This window comes from Capricornis sumatraensis, chromosome 18 (genome assembly GCF_032405125.1).
Source record: "Capricornis sumatraensis isolate serow.1 chromosome 18, serow.2, whole genome shotgun sequence".
NCBI lineage: Eukaryota > Metazoa > Chordata > Mammalia > Artiodactyla > Bovidae > Capricornis > Capricornis sumatraensis.
The window spans coordinates 30,536,647-30,557,323 of record NC_091086.1 but is presented as its reverse complement, the minus strand read 5'-3'; the positions used below and the strand labels follow the sequence as shown (position 1 = coordinate 30,557,323).

General features: G+C 39.5%; 1 protein-coding gene across 2 annotated transcripts in view; it reads right to left on the bottom strand.

Annotated features, from left to right (window-relative positions):
- The window catches only part of PLPP1 (phospholipid phosphatase 1), a 118,432-nt gene that overhangs the window by 27,002 nt on the left and 70,753 nt on the right, over window positions 1-20,677 (bottom strand). For both annotated transcript variants that reach the window (XM_068990610.1, XM_068990611.1), the window contains exon 3: window positions 16,577-16,857. In XM_068990610.1, the coding sequence (XP_068846711.1) occupies window positions 16,577-16,857 (281 nt within the window). The remainder of the gene's footprint in view (window positions 1-16,576; window positions 16,858-20,677) is intronic.

Genomic DNA, 20,677 nt, shown 5'->3' with positions numbered 1-20,677 from the left:
TTTAGTGTATATTTAGATTAAAATTAAGTGCAGGAATGCTAAATATTTTTTACAAGTATAAAAACAGAATTACTCTCCTGTTTCAAATCCTTCATGAGCACAAATTACTGAACATAGAATAACAGACCCTTCATAAGCCCCACCAGTCTCTCATCTGCTACCAAAGTACTTAAAATTCCCAATGCACACCATGTTTCATGCTCTCTCTGCTATTCATCCTCTGCCTGGCACAGGCTTCCCACTTTTCTTTAATAGTTACTATACAAGAGCCACTCAATTCCTCCAAGAAACCTTTCTTGAACAGCTAGTCTGTAGTTATTGCCCTTTCTTTCACCACAAAGGAGCGACCAACAACACTCAATGAATAAATCTGTCTTAGCACCAACCTTCTTAGAGTAAAATCACCTATAACTATGCCTTCTTCCTCTAATATAGTAGATGGGTAGAGGTGGAATAAGACATTTTAAATAGGAATTTTGGTATATTTTTATTACATAAGATACATTCATAAAAATTCAGAAGATACAGCTAAACAAAAGAAAAACTGCTGGCAAACTCCCATCCTCCCTGGTTGAGATCCCATCTTAATTCATCTTGTATCTCTAACACCCAACAGCAATATCAAGCACAGAGTAAGTTCTCAACTTATTTTTTTAAGCTAAAGTAGAACTTAATTTCTTGAATAATCATTTTGATTTAGTTATCCCAGAAAATATTAAATTCACACACTTCATATTTTAAGGACTTCCCCGGTGGCTCAGACGATAAATTGTCTGCCTACAATGCAGGAGACCTGGGTTCAATCCCTGGGTCGGGAAGATCTCCTGGAGAAGGAAATGGCAACCCACTCCAGTATTCTTGCCTGGAAAATCCCATGGGCAGAGGAGCCTGGTAGGCTACAGTCCATGGGGTCACAAAGAGTCAGATGTGTCTGAGCGACTTCACTTTCACTTTCATTCGTATTTTAAACATTACATACAAATCCACCTTTTCTGCCCATCACCCGCCAACTCATCATGCACCAAGAATAAGGTATCACTTTAGTGGCTCCATTAAGAAGTATACTTTAACTATCTTGTGCTGTGACAGTTGTAAAATGCATAAAAATAAAACTAAGGAAAATAAGTTATCTTTGCATGATAATTGTATCATGTAATTAAAAACTATGCTTAGCGTGTGGGCTTCCCTGGTGGCACAGAGGTAAAGAATCTGTCTGGCAATTCAGGAGATGCCAAAGACTCAGGTTAGATCCCTTGATTGGGAAGATCCCCTGGAGAAGGAAATGGCAACCTGCTCTGGTATTCTTGCCTGGAAAAGTCCATGGAAGAGGAGCCTGGAGTGCTACAGTCATGGAATTCCAAAGAGTTGGACACGACTGAGCACATGTGCACATGCACACACACAGCTTAGTCTATGCCAATAAACTGTAGCAAGCCACATGAGATAAATTATGATTTTAACAGCATGCCCTCTGCTGTGTTTTCCCCCTTACAGTGATTAGGATTCTGATCTTATCAACAATGTTCAGGAGAATTAGGAGTTTCAGTGTCAAAGTGTTATGAGCTTAAACATGCAGTACCTAATGCATGTTTCCCAACACATCTGGCAAACATTTTAACAATGCATGTAAAATGTCCAGAAACCTTTTTACATTATGGTCAAAGGCAATCAGATTAGCGGAGCGAATGATACCCACAATGATGAAGTGACAGGTATATTCTGTTGTAAAATTTTTTTTTTTAATTAAGTTTTTTAAAAGCATTCTCAAAGCAAAAGTAAGTGGCCAAAGCCCAAAGCAAAACGACAAGGGATGACAAATAAGGGAAAAGGTCTTAGGTATTGTCCGAATGCTACTTTCCATTACCTATATGAAGACTTTTCTCAGTTTTTAAAAGACTCATTTCTATCCTTCAATAAAACAAAATCTTGAAAATTGCCCAACTTCTTCAGAAATTTCCAAACGTAGGATACCTCAAAAGCCAAACATTGCAGCTGCAATATATTACATCAAAGAAAAAATTTACCCAATCCTATGATCTTTCTCTCTCAAGAAAAATGGTTTAAGCTCTTTTATTATACAAATGAATAGTAATAATATTATTAGATGTTATTTAGTGTCTTTCCAAACCTCTCTCTCCCAAAAGAGAAGAATTAAAAAACCCACAGCAACGCAACCATTTCTGTCTGCTTACTCAACAGAGAATGGTGTCATAAGGAAGTCAAGATCCAGGCACCTAGTGGTCATTTATTACTGACTGGTTCCCTGGTACTCAGACGGTAAAAGCGTCTATCAATGTGGGAGACCTGGGTTTGATCCCTGGGTCAGGAAGATTCCCTGGAGAAGGAAATGGCAACCCATTCCAGTACTCTTGCCTAGAAAATCCCATGGACGGAGGAGCCTGGTGCAGGCTACTGTCCATGGGGTCACAAAGAGTCAGACATTACTGAGTGATTTCACTTCACTTCACTTTAGTAACCTCTTAGGATATTAGCTAGTCCAGGTGAGATGAGTGCCATTTTGGTACAGCAGTCACAAGACAGAGCAAGGTTTGCTCCTAAAACTAATGTATGGAGGCATTACTTGGTGAACTTGTTCAAAATGGAGAATTTACAGGTAGGGCCAATGGTAGGATGCAAGATTCTGTTGTCTAACAAGCTCTCAGGTGATACCCAGTCTGCTAGTTGTTATGCTCCGAGCCCATATCTCCGAACCGACCGAGAGAGAGAGCAAGTCCACCACGGTAATGCAAGGGCAAGAAGGGAGTTTATCTCTAGCGCGCTAGGGCCCAAGTCTCATCCCACACAAGGGAATCCAACAAGAGCCCCGAACAAAGGAGTATGGCGGCTTATATACAGGCAGTTCTTTGTCTCAGTTACAGGAGTATCTGGCGTTACATGATTGGCCAGGCAGGATGAGCACCTATCTTGTCTCTTTCTGGTAAACATGACTCAGGTCCTAGAGCCCGTCGTTTGGTCCCTAACACTAGTCAGAGCAGAGAACCACACTATGAATGGCAAAGGGAGAGAAATGAGAAGAAAAGTAATTCTGACCTTGAGTTGGAATACATTTGGGCTTCCCTGGTAGCTCAGATGGTAGAGAATCTGCCTGCAATGCAGAAGATCTGACCAGAGGTTTGGCCTCTGGGTTGGGAAGATCCCCTGGAGAGCAGAATGGCTACCCACTCTAGTATTCTTGCCTGGAGAATCTGATGGACAGAGGAGCCTAGAGGGCTACAGACCATGGAGTTGCAAACAATGGGACACAACTGAGCAACTAACATTTTCAGGTTTTTTTAGGAATACACTTAGGATTAAGTCAACAGTGTGGGCACTTTATGAAGATAGCCACTACCAAGAGAATGATGATGCTTTTCATGTTTTCCATCTTCTAAGCAAAAGTTACTTAAAATAGAAAAATACTGTGTTTTATTTAAAAAATCATCACTCTAATGCAGATTTCTAGTGGCGGCCAGGAGGAGCTATCCCATGTCCGAGGTCAGGGGTGGCAGCCGAGAGGAGCTACCCCGCATCTGAGGTCAGGGGTGGTGGCCAAGAGTGCCAGGCTGCGACAGCGCAGGAGCATCCAAGAGGAGCTACCCCACGTCCGAGGTCAGGGGTGGCAGCCGGGAGGAGCAACCCCACGTCCAAGGAGTAGAGGCTGCGCGGGCACAGGAGGGCCTAGAGGAGCTATTCCACATTCCAGGTCAGCAGGGGAGGCCGTAAGGAGATACCCCGCGTCCAAGGTAAGGAGCAGTGGCTGCACTTTCCTGGAGCAGACGTGAAGAGATATCCCACATCCAAGGTAAAGAGAAACCAAAGTAAGATGGTAGGTGTGGCAAGAGGGCATCAGAGGGCAGACAAACATAAACCACAATCACAGAAAACTAGTCAATCCAATCACACTAGGACCAAAGCCTTGCCTAACTCAGTGAAACTAAGCCATGCCCGTGGGGCAACCCAAGATGAGTGGGTCATGGTGGAGAGGTCTGACAGAATGTGGTCCACTGGAGAAGGGAATGGCAAACCACTTCAGTATTCTTGCCTTGAGAACCCCATAAACAGTATGAAAAGGCAAAATGGTAGGATACTGAAAGAGGAACTCCCCAGGTCAGTAGGTGCCCAATATGCTACTGGAGATCAGTAGAGAAATAACTCCAGAAAGAATGAAGGGATGGAGCCAAAGCAAAAACAATACCCAGCTGTGGATGTGACTGGTGATAGAAGCAAGGTCCGATGCTGTAAAGAGCAATATTGCATAGGAACCTGGAATGTCAGGTCCATGATCAAGGCAAATTGGAAGTGGTCAAACAGGAGATGGCAAGAGTGACCATCGACAATCTAGAAATCAGTGAAATAAAATGGACTGGAATGAGTGAATTTAACTCAGATGACCATTATATCTACTACTGCGGGCAGGAATCCCTCAGAAGAAAGGGAGTCGCCATCATGGTCAACAAAAGAGTCCGAAATGCAGTACTTGGATGCAATCTCAAAAATGACAGAATGATCTCTGTTCGTTTAAAGGCAAACCATTCAGTATCACAGTAATCCAAATCTATGCCCCAACCAGTAATGCTGAAGAAGCTGAAGTTGAACGGTTCTATGAAGACCTATAAGACCTTCTAGAACTAACACCTAAAAAAGATGTCCTTTTCATTATGGGGGACTGGAATGCAAAAGTAGGAAGTCAAGAAATACCTGGAGTAACAGGCAAATTTGCCCTTGGAATGCAGAATGAAGGAGGGCAAAGACTAATAGAGTTTTGCCAAGAAAATGCACCCTCTTCCAACAACACAAGAGAAGACTCTACACATGGACATCACCAGATGGTCAACACCAAAATCAGATTGACTATATTCTTTGCAGCCAAAGATGGAGAGGCTCTATACAGTCAGCAAAAACAAGACCAGGAGCTGACTGGCTCAGATCATGAACTCCTTACTACTAACTTCAGACTTAAATTGAAGAAGGCAGGGAAAACCACTAGACCATTCAGATATGACCTAAATCAAATCCCTTACGATTATACAGTGGAAGTGAGAAATAGATTTAAGGGCCTAGATCGGATAGAGTGCCTGATGAACTATGGAACGAGTTTCGTGACATTGTTCAGGAGACAGGGATCAAGACCATCCCCATGGAAAAGAAATGCAAAAAACCAAAATGGCTGTCTGGGGAGGCCTTACAAATAGCTGTGAAAAGAAGAGAGGCGAAAAGCAAAGGAGAAAAGGAAAGATATGAGCATCTGAATGCAGAGTTCCAAAGAACAGCAAGAAGAGATTAAGAAAGCCTTCTTCAGCGATCAATGCAAAGAAATAGAGGAAAAGAACAGAATGGGAAAGACTAGAGATCTCTTCAAGAAAAGTAGAGATACCAAGGGAACATTTCATGCAAAGATGGGCTCGATAAAGGACAGAAATAGTATGGACCTAATAGAAGCAGAAGACATTAAGAAGAGGTGGCAAGAATACACAGAAGAACTGTACAAAAAAGATCTTCACAACTAAGATAATCACAATGGTGTGATCACTCACCTAGAGCCAGACATCCTGGAATGTGAAGTCAAGTGGGCCTTAGAAAGCATCACTACGAGCAAAGCTAGTGGAGGTGATGGCATTCCAGCTGAGCTATTTCAAATCCTGAAAGATGATGCTGTGAAAGTGCTGCACTCAATATGCCAGCAAATTTGGAAAACTCAGCAGTGGCCACAGGACTGGAAAAGGTCAGTTTTCATTCCAATCCCAAAGAAAGGCAATGCCAAGAATGCTCAAACTACCTCACAATTGCACTCACCTCACATGCTAGTAAAGTAATGCTCAAAATTCTCCAAGCCAGGCTTCAGCAACACGTGAACCATGAACTTCCAGATGTTCAAGCTGATTTTAGAAAAGGCAGAGGAACAAGAGATCAAATTGCCAACATCTGCTGGATCATCAAAAAAGCAAGAGAGTTCCAGAAAAACATCTATTTCTGCTTTATTGACTATGCCAAAGCCTTTGACTGTGTGGATCACAATAAACTATGGAAAATTCTTAAAGAGATGGGAATACCAGACCACCTGACCTGCCTCTTGAGAAACCTGTATACAGATCAGGAAGCAACAGTTAGAACTGGACATGGAACAACACACTGGTTCCAAATAGGAAAAGGAGTATGTCAAGGCTGTATATTGTCACCCTGCTTATTTAACTTATATGCAGAGTACATCATGAGAAACGCTGGGCTGGAAGAAGCACAGGCTGGAATCAAGATTGCCAGGAGAAATATCAATAACCTCAGATATGCAGATGACACCACCCTTATGGCAGAAAGTGAAGAGGAACTAAAAAGCCTCTTGATGAAAGTGAAAGAGGAGAGTGAAAAAGTTGGCTTAAAGCTCAACATTCAGAAAACTAAGATCATGGCATCTGGTCCCATCACTTCATGGGAAATAGATGAGGAAACACTGGAAACAGTGTCAGACTTTATTTTTTGGGGCTCCAAGATCACTGCAGATGGTGCCTGCAGCCATGAAATTAAAAGATGCTTACTCCTTGGAAGAATAGTTATGACCAACCTAGATAGCATATTGAAAAGCAGAGACATTACTTTGCCAACAAAGTTCCATCTAGTCATGGCTATGGTTTTTCCAGTGGTCATGTATGGATGTGAGAGTTGGGACTGTGAAGAAAGCTGAGCACCGAAGAATTGATGCTTTTGAACTGTGGTGTTGGAGAAGACTCTTGAGAGTCCCATGGACTGCAAGGAGATCCAACCAGTCCTTTCTGAAGGAGATCGGCCCTGGGTGTTCTTTGGAAGGAATGATGCTAAAGTTGAAACTCCAGTACTTTGGCCACCTCATGCAAAGAGTTGACTCACTGGAAAAGACTCTGATGCTGGGAGGGATTGGGGGCAGGAGGAGAAGGGGACACAGAGAATGAGATGGTTGGATGGCATCTCCGACTCAATGGACGTGAGTCTGAGTGAACTCCGGGAGTTGGTGATGGACAGGGAAGCCTGGCGTGCTGCGATTCATGGGATCGCAAAGAGTCGGATACAACTGAGCGACTGAACTGAACTGTACTGAACTGAATGCAGATTTCAATTTTTGAATAGGTAGCTAAGAAAAACATACATTAGGCTCATATTGCTGTTCACAAACTCAACTTCCTTCCTAGCTCCCAATAAAAATATTTATTTGCTATTAGACAAAAATATCCAAGGGTATTGTTCACATTTATTTTGAATGAAAACTTACACTTAATCACTTGATCCATGGGGTTTATCATTATATTTTAATCTGAAAAAACTCACTAATATATCTATGAAACTGTTTTTCACATTTCAAATGGGGCAATGTGGCATTCAAGGGTTCTAAGGAAAAGGTACACAGCATCAACATGATGTAATCAGTTGATGATATGTTTATATGATTTAGTAGCCTTTTAACATTTAAGATAAAGCACTGGTTGATTTATTAAAACCCAAGGATATCTTTCATATTAATACATCCACTGCAAGACCTACATTCTAATTCAAAAACTGAGAAGAAAATCCAAGGGATAATTAAAAAAACACAAAAAGCTGATATATTTGTTAATACTATTTCTTTAAACAGTCATTTAAAAGAGAGGGGAATACAGTGAAATGTCAAACATCTAAAACTGAAGAGTATTTGCTAGTATGGTGTGTGGTGGGGAAAGGATTTTTGATTGTTTTTAAAATAACTTATGGTACACAAATATTTATCAATACATACTGACAGGATGTCACCGAAAGTGAAGACAGGCTCTTATCTTTGCAAACTTGCATCTTAGCCAAAACAGATTCACACCTAGACCAACTCATTCTGCCTCTCAGGGAAAATAATCAAACACCAAGTTAAATCTAATGGGGGAGAATCTTTTGCTTTTATTGCCAAATTAAAATTATATGGAATGTATGAATGCAACACAGGCTAATTCAGAAGTTTGCATGAAATATCAGCTCTCACAACCTGAGATAGCAGATGTCATACAAAGTCATATTCCCATATACAAGTGATATAAAGCAGTAGTTCTCAAAGTGGGTTCCCAAGATCAACAGAAGCAGCAACAGCTGGAAAATTCTTAGAAATACAAACTTTCAGACCCTATCCCAAACTTCTGAATCCAACACTTGGAAGATGAAGCCCCAGAAATCTGTGTTTTAAACAAACTTTCCAGGTGAATCTAACGAACCATTAATGTGAGGTGCCCATTGATTCTCTAAAGAGAATTTTGACCTGTGAGGGGAGCTACAGGTTTAAACTACCTGGGGTCATTAGGAATTTGTTTCAAAGACTGAGAGTAATGCTTTTATCACTAACATAAGCAATGGAAATTAAATGTCCTATTGTTCCAAGTGTTAAGTCCCTTTTATTTCATAGTAAATTCACAGGTATTGATTTTAAACAGTGACTAGGACTCTCTGGCTATTACAACTAATAAATATTCTATTATAGTCCATTATGTTCTCACTTTTATGTTTAGGACCCAATGGCCACTGCAAATGAAGCCTAGTAAAAATCCTGTGACATCAATGATATCAGAGAGCACAAGAGCATACACATGAGCAGAAAGGGTGGAGGGAAAAAGAGAAAAAGAAATAAGAGAACAAATGGGGAAAAAAATCAAGACCAAAAACCAAAATTGCAAGAGGATACTCTCATCCTAAGAAGTAATTCTGACTCATTTATAATCAACAAAAATGACTCATTTTTGGTGCCTATGTTCCCTTCTCTCCATCAAACATTATAATTTTATAATTAAAAATTTACATGGGCACCTGTGGCGATAAATAAACTAAAAGAGCAGACTATACCATAATCTTAATAAACATATAGGCAATTCTAGACTGAAATGTTTTTCCATTCTTGGCATCCTGACTTTAAAATTCAAGAGAAACAGAATAGGAAAGTCTGTATCCAACCAAACTATGTTCCACAACAGAACAGCAATGCAAGCCACAGTTATGTTACAATGTTATACGGCTCTGAAACTATCTACAACCAATTCATTCTGGAAACACTGATGGAAATCACATTTTTCTTATAAGATATAGTCTTCTTAAAATTTCACCTATATGTCTGGTTTTCCCTTATCCTTGTTTCAGAAGCTCAAAACTTACTAACAGAAGTTCTTCACTGAAAACTATAGATAATAATCATGTGTAATATACATAGCTTTGCAATTTGAGTTATCCAGATATTTATACTGTTTTGTAAGATGGTTTTTCTGACTCTTACATAACTGCATATGGGTTGATGTAGAAATGTTAAGTGATGATGGGTGGAAAACCCAAGTGTACTTAAGTCAAAAGTTCAATCAGAGTAACAGTACATGTTGGCTAATTTGGGTACACTAGAAAGAGACAGAGAGTATGACACATATGGGCTGAAAAGTGTAGTTCTTTTTATACCATTGAAACTAAATTATATTACTTCTAATTTTGCCCAAATGGTTGTGTAAGAAAGAAAAATTTCTCAGTAAGATAGGCGATGGCACCCCACTCCGGTACTCTTGCCTGGAAAATCCCATGGACAGAGGAGCCTGGTAGGCTGTGGTCCATGGGGTCGCTAAGAGTCAGACACGACTGAGCGACTTCACTTTCACTTTTCACTTCATGCATTGGAGAAGGAAATGGTAACCCACTCCAGGGTTCTTGCCTGGAGAATCCCAGGGACGGGGGAGCCTGGTGGGCTGCCGTCTATGGGGTCACACAGAGTCGGACACGACTGAAGTGACTTAGCAGTAGCAGCAGCAAGATAGGTCATAATCAAAGTTTGAGCTAAGATTTATGTACCTGAACCTGAAAAACAATATATGTGTGAAGAATCTGTGTCCTTTAAGAATCATTTACAGGCTTCCCTGGGTGGTCCACTGATTAAGAATCTGCCTTGCAATGCAGGGGACACCAGTTCAATCCCTAGTCCAGGAAGATCACACATGCTACTGGGCAATTAAGCCCATGCCACAACTACTGAGCCTGCGCTCTGGACTTGTGAGCCACAACAACTGAGCCCCCGTGCTGTGACTACTGAAGCACCCTAGGGCCTGTGCTCCACAACGAGAGAAGCTACCACAATGAAAACCCCACGTACTGCAACTAAAGAGTAGACCCTGCTCTCCACAACTAAAGAAAGCCCGAGAAAAGCAAAGAAGACTCAGCACAGCCAAAAATAAATGGAAACATTTTTTTAAGAATCATTTACAAAACCATTTTCTGGAGATCAAACCAGTTAATCCTAAAGGAGATCAACCCTGAATATTCACTGGAAGGACTGATGATGCAGCTGAAGCTTCAAAACTCTGGCCACCTGATGCAAAGAGCTGACTCATTAGAAAAGACCCTGATGCTGGAAAAGATTGAACACAGGAGAAGAAGGGGGTGATAGAGGATAAGATGGTTGGATGGCATCACCGACTCAAAGGACATGAGTATGAGTTACCTTGGGAGTTGGTGATGGACAGGGAGGCCATCTGGGAGACAGTGGAGGACAGAGAAGCCTGGCGTGCTGCAGTCCAAGGGGTCACATGGACATGACTTGGCAACTGACCAACAATAGTAACAATCAAAAAGCAGGGATTTTTCACACTAGATTATAAAGTATAAACTAGATATGACTTACATACTTTAAGTACCCAGCAAACACACTTTAAATTCAAGGATTCACAGTTCTGATGAGATGGATGAAACTGGAGCCGATTATACAGAGTGAAGTAAGCCAGAAAGAAAAACACCAATACAGTATACTAACACATATATATGGAATTTAGAAAGATGGCAATGACGACCCTGTATGCAAGACAGCAAAAAAGACACAGATGTGTATAACAGACTTTTGGACTCAGAGGGAGGGGGAGAGGGTGGGATGATTTGGGAGAATGGCATTGTAACAGGTATACTATCATGTAAGAATCGAATCGCCAGTCTATGTCCGACGCAGGATACAGCATGCTTGGGGCTGGTGCATGGTGATGACCCAGAGAGATGTTATTGGGGAGGGAGGTGGGAGGGGGGTTCAAGTTTGGGAACACATGTACACCCGTGGTGGATTCATGTCAATATATGGCAAAACCAATACAGTATTGTAAAGTAAAATAAAGTAAAAATAAAAATAATAAATGAATAAATAAATTCAAGGATTCAAATGAACTGAATGTTTTATTTATGGAAACTATATACTATCCAAACAATAAACAATATAGACAGGAGACTGGCTACATATTATTATCAGACAAAATAGACTTAAAGCAAAGGATGTTTCTAGAAACAAAGAGAGACAGTTCATATGGAAAAGGGTACATACCACATGAAAAAGACAGAAATGTTATACACTGAACAACAGAATCACAAAATATATGAAACAAAAGCTAACAAAAATGAAAGAACAAGAACAATCAACAATTAGAGGTTTCAAATTCCTAAGAATAACTGACAAAACATCTCCACAGAAAATTCATATAGACATAGATCAAAAAGTCAATTACAGAAAGATATACAAAGAACTGACTCATTTGAAAAGGCCCTGATGCTGGGAAAGATTGAGGGCAGGTGGAGAAGGGGACGACAGAGGATGAGATGGTTGGATGGCATCACTAACTCAATGGACAAGAGCTTGAGTAATCCTGGGAGTTGGCGATGGACAGGGAGGCCTCACGTGCTGCAGTCCATGGGGTCGCAAAAAGTCGGACACGACTGAGTGACTGAACTGAAATAACTCACTGATCAAAGAGGAAAACACAAAAGAAATTAGAAAATAATTTTAGTTAAAGATAAAGTTACAATATATAGTAATCTGTGACATAGCTAATGATCTAGGTTTTTACCTTATGAAACTACAAGAAAAAGAAGAGGAAATAAAACTGAAAGAAAGCAGAATAGCAGAAATAGATGAAATCAAATTACAGAAAAACAATAAAGTCAACGATCCCAAAACAAACCAATAAAACTAATAAAAAGATTAATAAAACTGATAAAACTTCTGGCCAGACCACTCAAGAAAAAAAGAGATTAAGACAAAAATTATCTATGACAGGAATGTAAGAAGGGTTAGCTCTACACTTCTTACAAACAATAAAAGGACAATAAGGAAAGAGAAACTGTGAACAACTTGATGTCAACAAACTTGATGATTTAGATAAAATTTACAAATCTCTTAAAAGACAAATGATGACAGTTCACCTAAGAAAGAGATAACCTGAATAATCCTCATCTACTTTAAAAAATAAAACCATAGTTTAAAACATTACTACAAAGAAAATTTCAAGTCTAAGTGTATTTAGTGGTGAATTCTACTTAACATTTATTACCAAATGTTGATACCAAATCTAGCCAAAAACTTCACAAGAAAACTATAGACAAGTAACATTCATGAACACAGAAGTAAAAATCATTAACACAACATTAGCAAATTGAGTCCAGTTAATACAAAAAGTATAATATACCATGACGAAGTGAAGTTTATCCCAGGAATGAAAAGTTGCTTTAATAGTCCAAGATTAAAGGGATACACTCTTTTAAGAGAAAAAAGAAAAGCAGTATGACCTCAACAGCCATAGAAAAAGCATCTGACTAAACACACATTTATGACAAAAATCTAATAAAGCGCATCTACCAAAAACATATTGGTACTATATTTAATGGTGAAAGACTGAGTGCTTTCTACCTAAGGTCAGGAATAAGACAAGCATATTGGCTCTCACCACTTCTTTCTACATTGTATTAGCAGTCTTAGCCAGTATAATACAGTAAGGAAAAGAAATAAAAAGCAATAAAGAAAAGGAAAAAAAGAAAACAACACTGTTTATCCACAGACAATATTAAGAGGAACAGAGAAAATCTTGAGGAATCTATATAGGAAGTTACATTAGCAAGTTTAAAGGATAAAAGGCCAGATAAAATCATATAAAAGACTTATTGTTTTATTTTTAAATACAACTAGAAATCAATTTAAATGTTTTTTTAAAACTTTTCACAATCACATCAAGAAATCTTAAAAATTAGTGACACATTTAAGCAAAATGTATGCAAGACAGGGACACCAAAATCTAAAAACTACTGCTAAGAGAAACAACAGAACATCAAAAAAATGGAAAGATAATATCATATTCATGGATTAGAAGAGTTAATGGGAGAAGGCAATGGCACCCCACTCCAGTACTCTTGCCTGGAAAATCCCACGGACAGAGGAGCCTGGTAGACTATAGTCCATGGGGTCGCTAACAGTCGGACACAACTGAGTGACTTCACTTTCACTTTTCACTTTCATGCATTGGAGAAGGAAATGGCAACCCACTCCAGTGTTCTTGCCTGGAGAATCTCAGAGATGGGGGAGCCTGGTGGGCTGCCGTCTATGGGGTCACACAGAGTCGGACACGACTGAAGTGACTTAGCAGCAGAGGAGTTAATATTAAAATGGCAATTCTTTGCAAACTGTCAAATTAGAAGTAACCTCTATCAAAATAAAGGCTTCCCTCATAGCTCAGTCAGTAAAGAATCTGCCTGCAATTCAGGAGACCTGGGTTTGATTCCTGGGTTGGGAAGATCCCCTGCAGAAGGAAATGGCAACCCACTCCAGTAATCTTGCCTGGAGAATCCCATGGACAGAGAATTCTGGCAGGCTACGTCCATGGTGTCCCAAGAGTCAGACACGACTTAGTGACTAAAGCACTACCATTAAAATAAGCTTCCTCTTCTCCAACCAAGCCACTTTATCCCTTCCAACCCAATTCCTTCACTGTATATTCTGGAATTCTATGGTTGTATGTAATAGGTGTGTGTGTGGGGGGGGGGGGGGGGTTCCCTGTTGGCTCAAGAATCTGCCTGTAATGCAGGAGATGTAGGTTTGCTCCCTAAGTCAGGAAGATTCCTTGGAGGAGGGCATGGCAACCCACTCCATTATTCTTGCCAGGATGGTTAAAGTTCTCTATATTTCCCTGTGTCTTCAAACTCTTCACTGAAGCTCACTACATCTACTAGTCATCAAAGAGCCTTTCCCTAAGACAGTACTTGGCTCTATATCACTATCAAAACAGAGAATGAGATATCCACATCCTATACCTTAAGAGTCCACTGTTGGTCTTGATTATCTTCATCTTTCTTCACAGCCATTGCTGGACTAGTCTTTCCCTCTTATTAAAAAAAAAAAAAGGTTGCTTACCTAAGCTCAAATCAAAAACCACCTTCCACTATCTACTTCTCAACCAGTTTCCACTTAAGTCACTTTCCCCACTTCATTAAGACATTATACCCATATCAGTCCTCGTATCATCACCTCAGAGCCTGTCATTCAACAACCTGTTTATTCTTTGGCCTTGTTAACAACAGGGAGATTCTCTTCCATTAACAGTTCAGTTCAGTAGCTCAGTCGTGTCTAACTCTTTGTGACTCCATGGACTGCAGCACATCAGGCTTCCCTATCCATCACCAACTCCCAGAGCTTGCTCAAACTTATGTCGATTAAGTCAGTGATGCCATGCAACCATCTCATCCTCTGTCGTCCCCTTCTCCTCCTGCCTTCAATCTTTCCCAGCATCAGGGTCTTTTTAAAAAGTCAGTTCTTTGCATCAGGTGGCCAAAATGTTGGAGTTTCAGCTTCAGCATCAGTCCTTCCAAAGAATATTCAGGACTGATTTCCTTTAGGATGGACTGGTTGGATCTCCTTGCAGTCCAAGAGACTCTCAAGAGTCTTCTCCAACACCACAGTTCAAAAGCATCAATTTTTCGGCACTCAGCTTTCTTTATGGTGCAACTCTCATATCCACACATGATTACTGGAAAAACCATATATGGACCTTTGTTGGCAAAGTAATGTCTTTGCTTTTTAATACACTGTCTAGGCTGCTCATAGCTTTCTTCCAAGGAGCAAGACTGTTTTAATTACATGGCTTCCACTGTCAATATTTGTTTATTGTAAATCTTTCCTGCTAGACTAAGCTCCATGAAGACAGAAATCAGAGCTGTCTTGTTCACTGCTGAATTCCAAGCACACAGCCTAATGCATACTCTTAAATAAAGTGTTTTTTCATCTCCATGAAATGCAAATATTGAGGACCACCAGCAGGCCTGAAAAAGATACTCCAAGAATACTAAGAGATCTAGCAGAGCTCCATTACATAGTTGAAGAAGGAAATGGCAACCCACTCCAGTATTCTTGCCTAGAGAATCCCATGGACAGAGGAGCCTGGGGAGCTGCTGTCCATAGGGTCGCACAGAGTTAGACACAACTGAAGTGACTTGGCATGCATGCATGCTTTGGAGAAGGAAATGGCAACCCACTCCAGTGTTCTTGCCTGGAGAATCCCAGGGACAGAGGAGCCTGGTGGGCTGCCATCTATGGGGTCGCACAGAGTCAGACACGACTTAGCAGCAGCAGGCCTGTTTGACTTACAAAAGAACTAACAAGGACAAGAATGCGTCTGGGAATCAAATATAAAAAAAACAATCAGAGGATGTTTTTCTGAGAGAAAGTATTTGTTGGATGAATAAATAAAGGAAAATGTTAATAGGTATCTTAAAATACAAGAAGATCAAACATAGAATAAGTAAGATTGACAATTCTGAGATATGGGATGAGGAACTGGCTCTGCTACTTATCAGTGGCTTTTTAGTCATTTTAAAAGAATTTTATTATTGGAGTATGATTGTTTTGCAATATTGTGTTAGTTTCCCCTATATAACAAAGTGAATCAGCTATACGGTATACATATATCCCCTCCCTCTTGAGCTTCCCTCCCAACTGCCCACACATCCCGTAGAGCACCAAGCTGAGTTTCCTCTACTATAAAGTATCTTCCCTCTAGTTAACTATTTTACATATAGTAGTGTATTTACGTTAGTGTGGCTTTGTTCAATGTTACTGGGCCTTTGTCTGCTCATCCATAAATTAAAGGCATTAGACCTTTTGGGTTCCAAATATTCTCTTTCATCCATGTCTAACAGCGCTCCCAATGTAGAAAGTAGCCCAAGTGTGCAGTAAGAAAGCAATCTGAGGTCCCAGATCTATCAATATATGAATGAAATTAACTTAAAAAAAAAACATACTCTAAGAACACTAAGAGATCTAGCAGAGCTCCATTACATAGTTGAACTAGATCAAACATAAGCAAACTATATAACCCATAGGGCAGCCACTATCTACATAGTAAATAAAGTTTCATTGGAACACAGCTACACTCGTTTGTTCAAGGATTGTCTATGATTCCTTTTTTCTGTTACAAAGGCAGAGCTGAACAGTAGCCAACATATGGCCCACAAAGCCTAAAATATTTATTATCTGGGATCTTAAGAAAAAGTTTGCTGATCCTGGACTGTGTGATCTAAAGGGTTCATTTTACATTATTAAACAGTGAAAATGAAAAGAATTACATTAAAATGCTCTTAAACAGAGTACTGGGATAAAACAGGAAAAAAGAGTAAGTAGAGAAAATAGATCAAACATGATTTCAATTCACCTCCCAGTGATTATAGTAGCTTCTATCTCTTTAAGCTACTAGATAGCTCATCTTCCAATCACAGAAAGCTTGTATTTCAAGAATGCACAAGATAAAACAAGCATTAAAAATTTAACACGCACCTGCCCTCCTTCACTTTTTGTGCATTCCCTCGACATATGTAGTTTTCAATGTAACCATCACTGCAGTTGATTTTTGACCAGTCTGGGTCACAAACATCCAGGAAGTGAGGCCGCAGTCTGCCTATCGAATACTTGGCAATATCAGTCAGGGACTGACTAGCAGCTGCACCAAATAAAAATGTTCCAATGGCTTTGTAAATAGTGGCTATGTAGTTATTCCTGATAAAGGAATTCGAGTGCAAGAGGCTAAAATAAACAGACAGGGTTTCTCCAACAATCATCTGAAAAAAAAAACAAAACAGAAAAATAATGTTAAAGCAGTATCCAGGCACGTCAAACAAAGTAAAGAATAGAGAAGAAAATGGTAAATCACAATAAAATGTTTGTTTTAAAAATACCTCCCTCTCCTTTTTCCTTTTCAAATGGAGAACAACTTAGGATTCCTAATTCTAGACCACAAAAAAGGTATCCTCAATTGATACTGCTTACAGAGCAATGACAAAGCCTAAATAATTCCAAAGTCTACCTTGAAACAATAAGGCCTTACTTCTTGTATTCAAATAAACCGAGCCTCAATAAGTAGGCTTACTGATGTACCACAGAGTATAAAAACAATGGCTTTTCAAAGAATACAAACTTTCTGATTAGAATATCCCTTACATAAGCACTTTTACCTCAGAGTCTGCATTTGCATCAGACATTACTTTGAACCAAAAATATTCATCATGTTAAAAAAAGTAAAACATTTTAAGAGAAAAAGCTAAAATAATAAAAGCAAGGATCTAACACTGAGGTTAAAGGGCACAGAGGGCAGAGATCAGCTGACAATATCTCCCAGGCCTGCCTCTCCAGGAAACCTTTAGGGCTGGCTTCCTTAACAAGTCTCATTAAAAGACCATATACACACCTGATGTTCTCTTTTGCCAAGAAAACATTTCAAGTGACTCCTTCCTCTTTATTTTTCACTGACTTTTGTAAAATGGGAGTCATAGCCTTCTCAGATACCAGTAGTGTGTGTGTGTAAGTGCACACCAGTATAATGGGTTTAAAGGCATAAAAAGGTTTTCAAGTACTTTACAAATTCACAGACCAATATCCTAAGAAATCTGAAAAAATACTGAATGGCAACATTATAAAAAATAATAAGCCACACTCTAGCTACCTGAGACCAAAATAAACACTTAAACAAAAAATTCTGCTTGCTAATTTATCTTGGGCCATGGATATAAATCAAAGAGTTTCACTGCTTCATCTTAAATTTATATAAATGATTTTACAAAGCATTCAAACATTTCCATTTAGCAATTATTAATTGTCTTTGGGGGTGAGATAAATGGTTGTATCCTGAAAGGGATTTCAAGAACCTGATATCAAAAATTCTTTCTTCATCTGACTCAATGGCTCCTAGAATTCCACAATTACAATGTTGTAACTCTGACAACTAGACTATGAACTCTACAAAACCAAGAATAAATTTTTAGTTGAACAGAAAGTTAACACCACCACAGATGCCTAAAACAGAGCTGGTGGTCAATAAATTTCAATTCAAGGTGCTACCTCTTGGGTAAAAAGTAAATATCCTTAAATATATTAAATCCCATAGGAATATATTCCTTGTTATAATCCTTAATGTGGATGACTTAATAAAGCCTTTGCTGAGCATAGGTCTCACAGGAGAGGAAAACCACATTCACTTCAGGGGATACCATACCTCCACAAGTGTGCTTAGGGTACTCCCTGGTGACTGTCCTAGAGGCCTTGAATTAAAATATATTACATCTCCTCAGGCCATTAAGGTGTTCCAGCAATTGCCTTGATAAATAAGCACCAAGACAAGATATCTCTAATGTTTTGTTGTGGAGATGACCTTTAATAATTTGAAATAGATACCAAGTATATTAGTCAAGCACAATTTGAGCAGTGAAACTTCACTTCTCAGCTGTCAGTTCTTCTTGTGTAAGCACTCAACTGCTTTCTAAAAACAAATATTAATCTTTGTGAGTCTTCCTAGTCATAATGATCATTGTTTAGGGCCACCTAGACTCTAGTTCTTGCCACTGATGACTGAAAATCAATTCACTAGTAACATTCAGTGTACTGGACACAGATTAAAAGTTGACCTACAGATGTAGAATATGCTAAAACTTAACCCTTAACCCTTAATTCTTAACCCTTAACCCTTAATAACCCTTAACCTTATTTTGAAACTTAACCCTTAACCTCAGAGGGACTCTAAATCTAACAAATGCTAGGTCAAAGTACATCATTTTTTTTTTATTATGTATGCCATCTGTATTGAGAGAAACAGATAACAGAGACATTCTAAATCAAATGTAGGGAGATGTCTGTGCCTTCCACCGACACATGACAGCCATATTTTCATTTCATTGTCAAACCCTATCTTGCCCTTTGAGCTGTTTAGGACAACTCAGCCTCTGGTGAAGTTCACACTTAAACTAACTACTCTAATCGTAAAGCTGGGATTGCTGGTCAAACATTATTTAATCAGATTAAGGATAAATTATTAAAGTACTAAAGATGATGTTTGGGGGAGTAAAACAAAATATTTTTTAATATCAAAGCTAGTAGCTATCTAAATGAGAAGGATTTAATCACTTAAAACCTATGTACCAGAGTATTTTCTCACCATCTTTATATCTCCATCAACCAAGATAGTTTTATATGTCTCTATACTGTCACTATAGTTATCTGTCTTCTACTCAGGACCCACCTTCCTAAAAGAATAGTCTAAAATCACTCACTGCCATACTTCCACTCCTTCCTAAATATCTCTAAATACCTCTAAACCCTTTAGTCTACTGAATAGCTCTCCAAAAAGTCAAAATGGTCTCATCAGATCAAAGAGATTTTTATCAACCCAAATCTTAACTTCCCAGCACTATATGACATCACTGACCATTTTGTCCTCATTGAACTTCTCCCTTGGCTTCTGTGATACTATATTAATTCTGATTCTTTACCAGGTTCCCTCAATCACTCATATATTTATGGATCACTTGCAAGTCACATCAAAGGCCTGGTCTGAAGTCCCAATAATAGTCCTGATTTTTTCTTAAAGAAATGATTTACTTTCTAGAAAACAAAATTAAACATAAACAAGTCTAACCATGTACTACCTGAAAGAAATTGAGTTAGTGAATAATCTGAAATTACGTTAAACTGGTACATAAAACCACTGCCACTGTGTGTCTTTGTTGATATCACTTCAGTTCAGTCGCTCAGTCGTGTCCGACTCTTTGCGACCCCATGAATCGCAGCACGCCAGGCCTCCCTGTACATCACCAACTCCCGGAGTTCACTCAGATTCATCGAGTCAGTGAAGCCATCCAGCCATCTCATCCTCTGTTGTCCCCTTCTCCTCCTGCCCCCAATCCCTCCCAGCATCAGGGTCTTTTCCAATGAGTCAACTCTTCGCATGAGGTGGCCAAAGTACTGGAGTTTCAGCTTAAGCATCATCCCTTCCAAAGAAATCCCAGGGGCGATCTCCCTCAGAATGGACTGGTTGGATCTCCTTGCAGTCCATGGGACTCCCAAGAGTCTTCTCCAACACCACAGTTCAAAAGCATCAATTCTTCGGTGCTCAGCTTTCTTCACAGTCCAACTCTTATCTCTCCAACCATACATGACTACTGGAAAAACCAAAGCCTTGACGAGACGGACCTTAGTCGGCAAAGTAATGTCTCTGCTTTTCAATATGCTGTCTAGGTTGGTCATAACTTTTCTTCCAAGGATAAGCGTCTTTTAATTTCATGGCTGCAGGCACCATCTGCAGTGATCTTGGAGCCCCAAAAATAAAGTCTGACACTGTTTCCAGTGTTTCCCCATCTATTTCCCATGAAGTGATGGGACAGGATGCCATGATCTTCGTTTTCTCAATGCTGAGCTTTAAGCCAACTTTTTCACTCTCCTCTTTCACTTTCATCAAGAGGCTTTTCAGTTCCTCTTCACTTTCTGCCATAAGGGTGGTGTCATCTGCATATCTGAGGTTATTGATATTTCTCCTGGCAATCTTGATTCCAGCTTGTGTTTCTTCCAGTCCAGCGTTTCTCATGATGTACTCTGCATATAAGTTAAATAAGC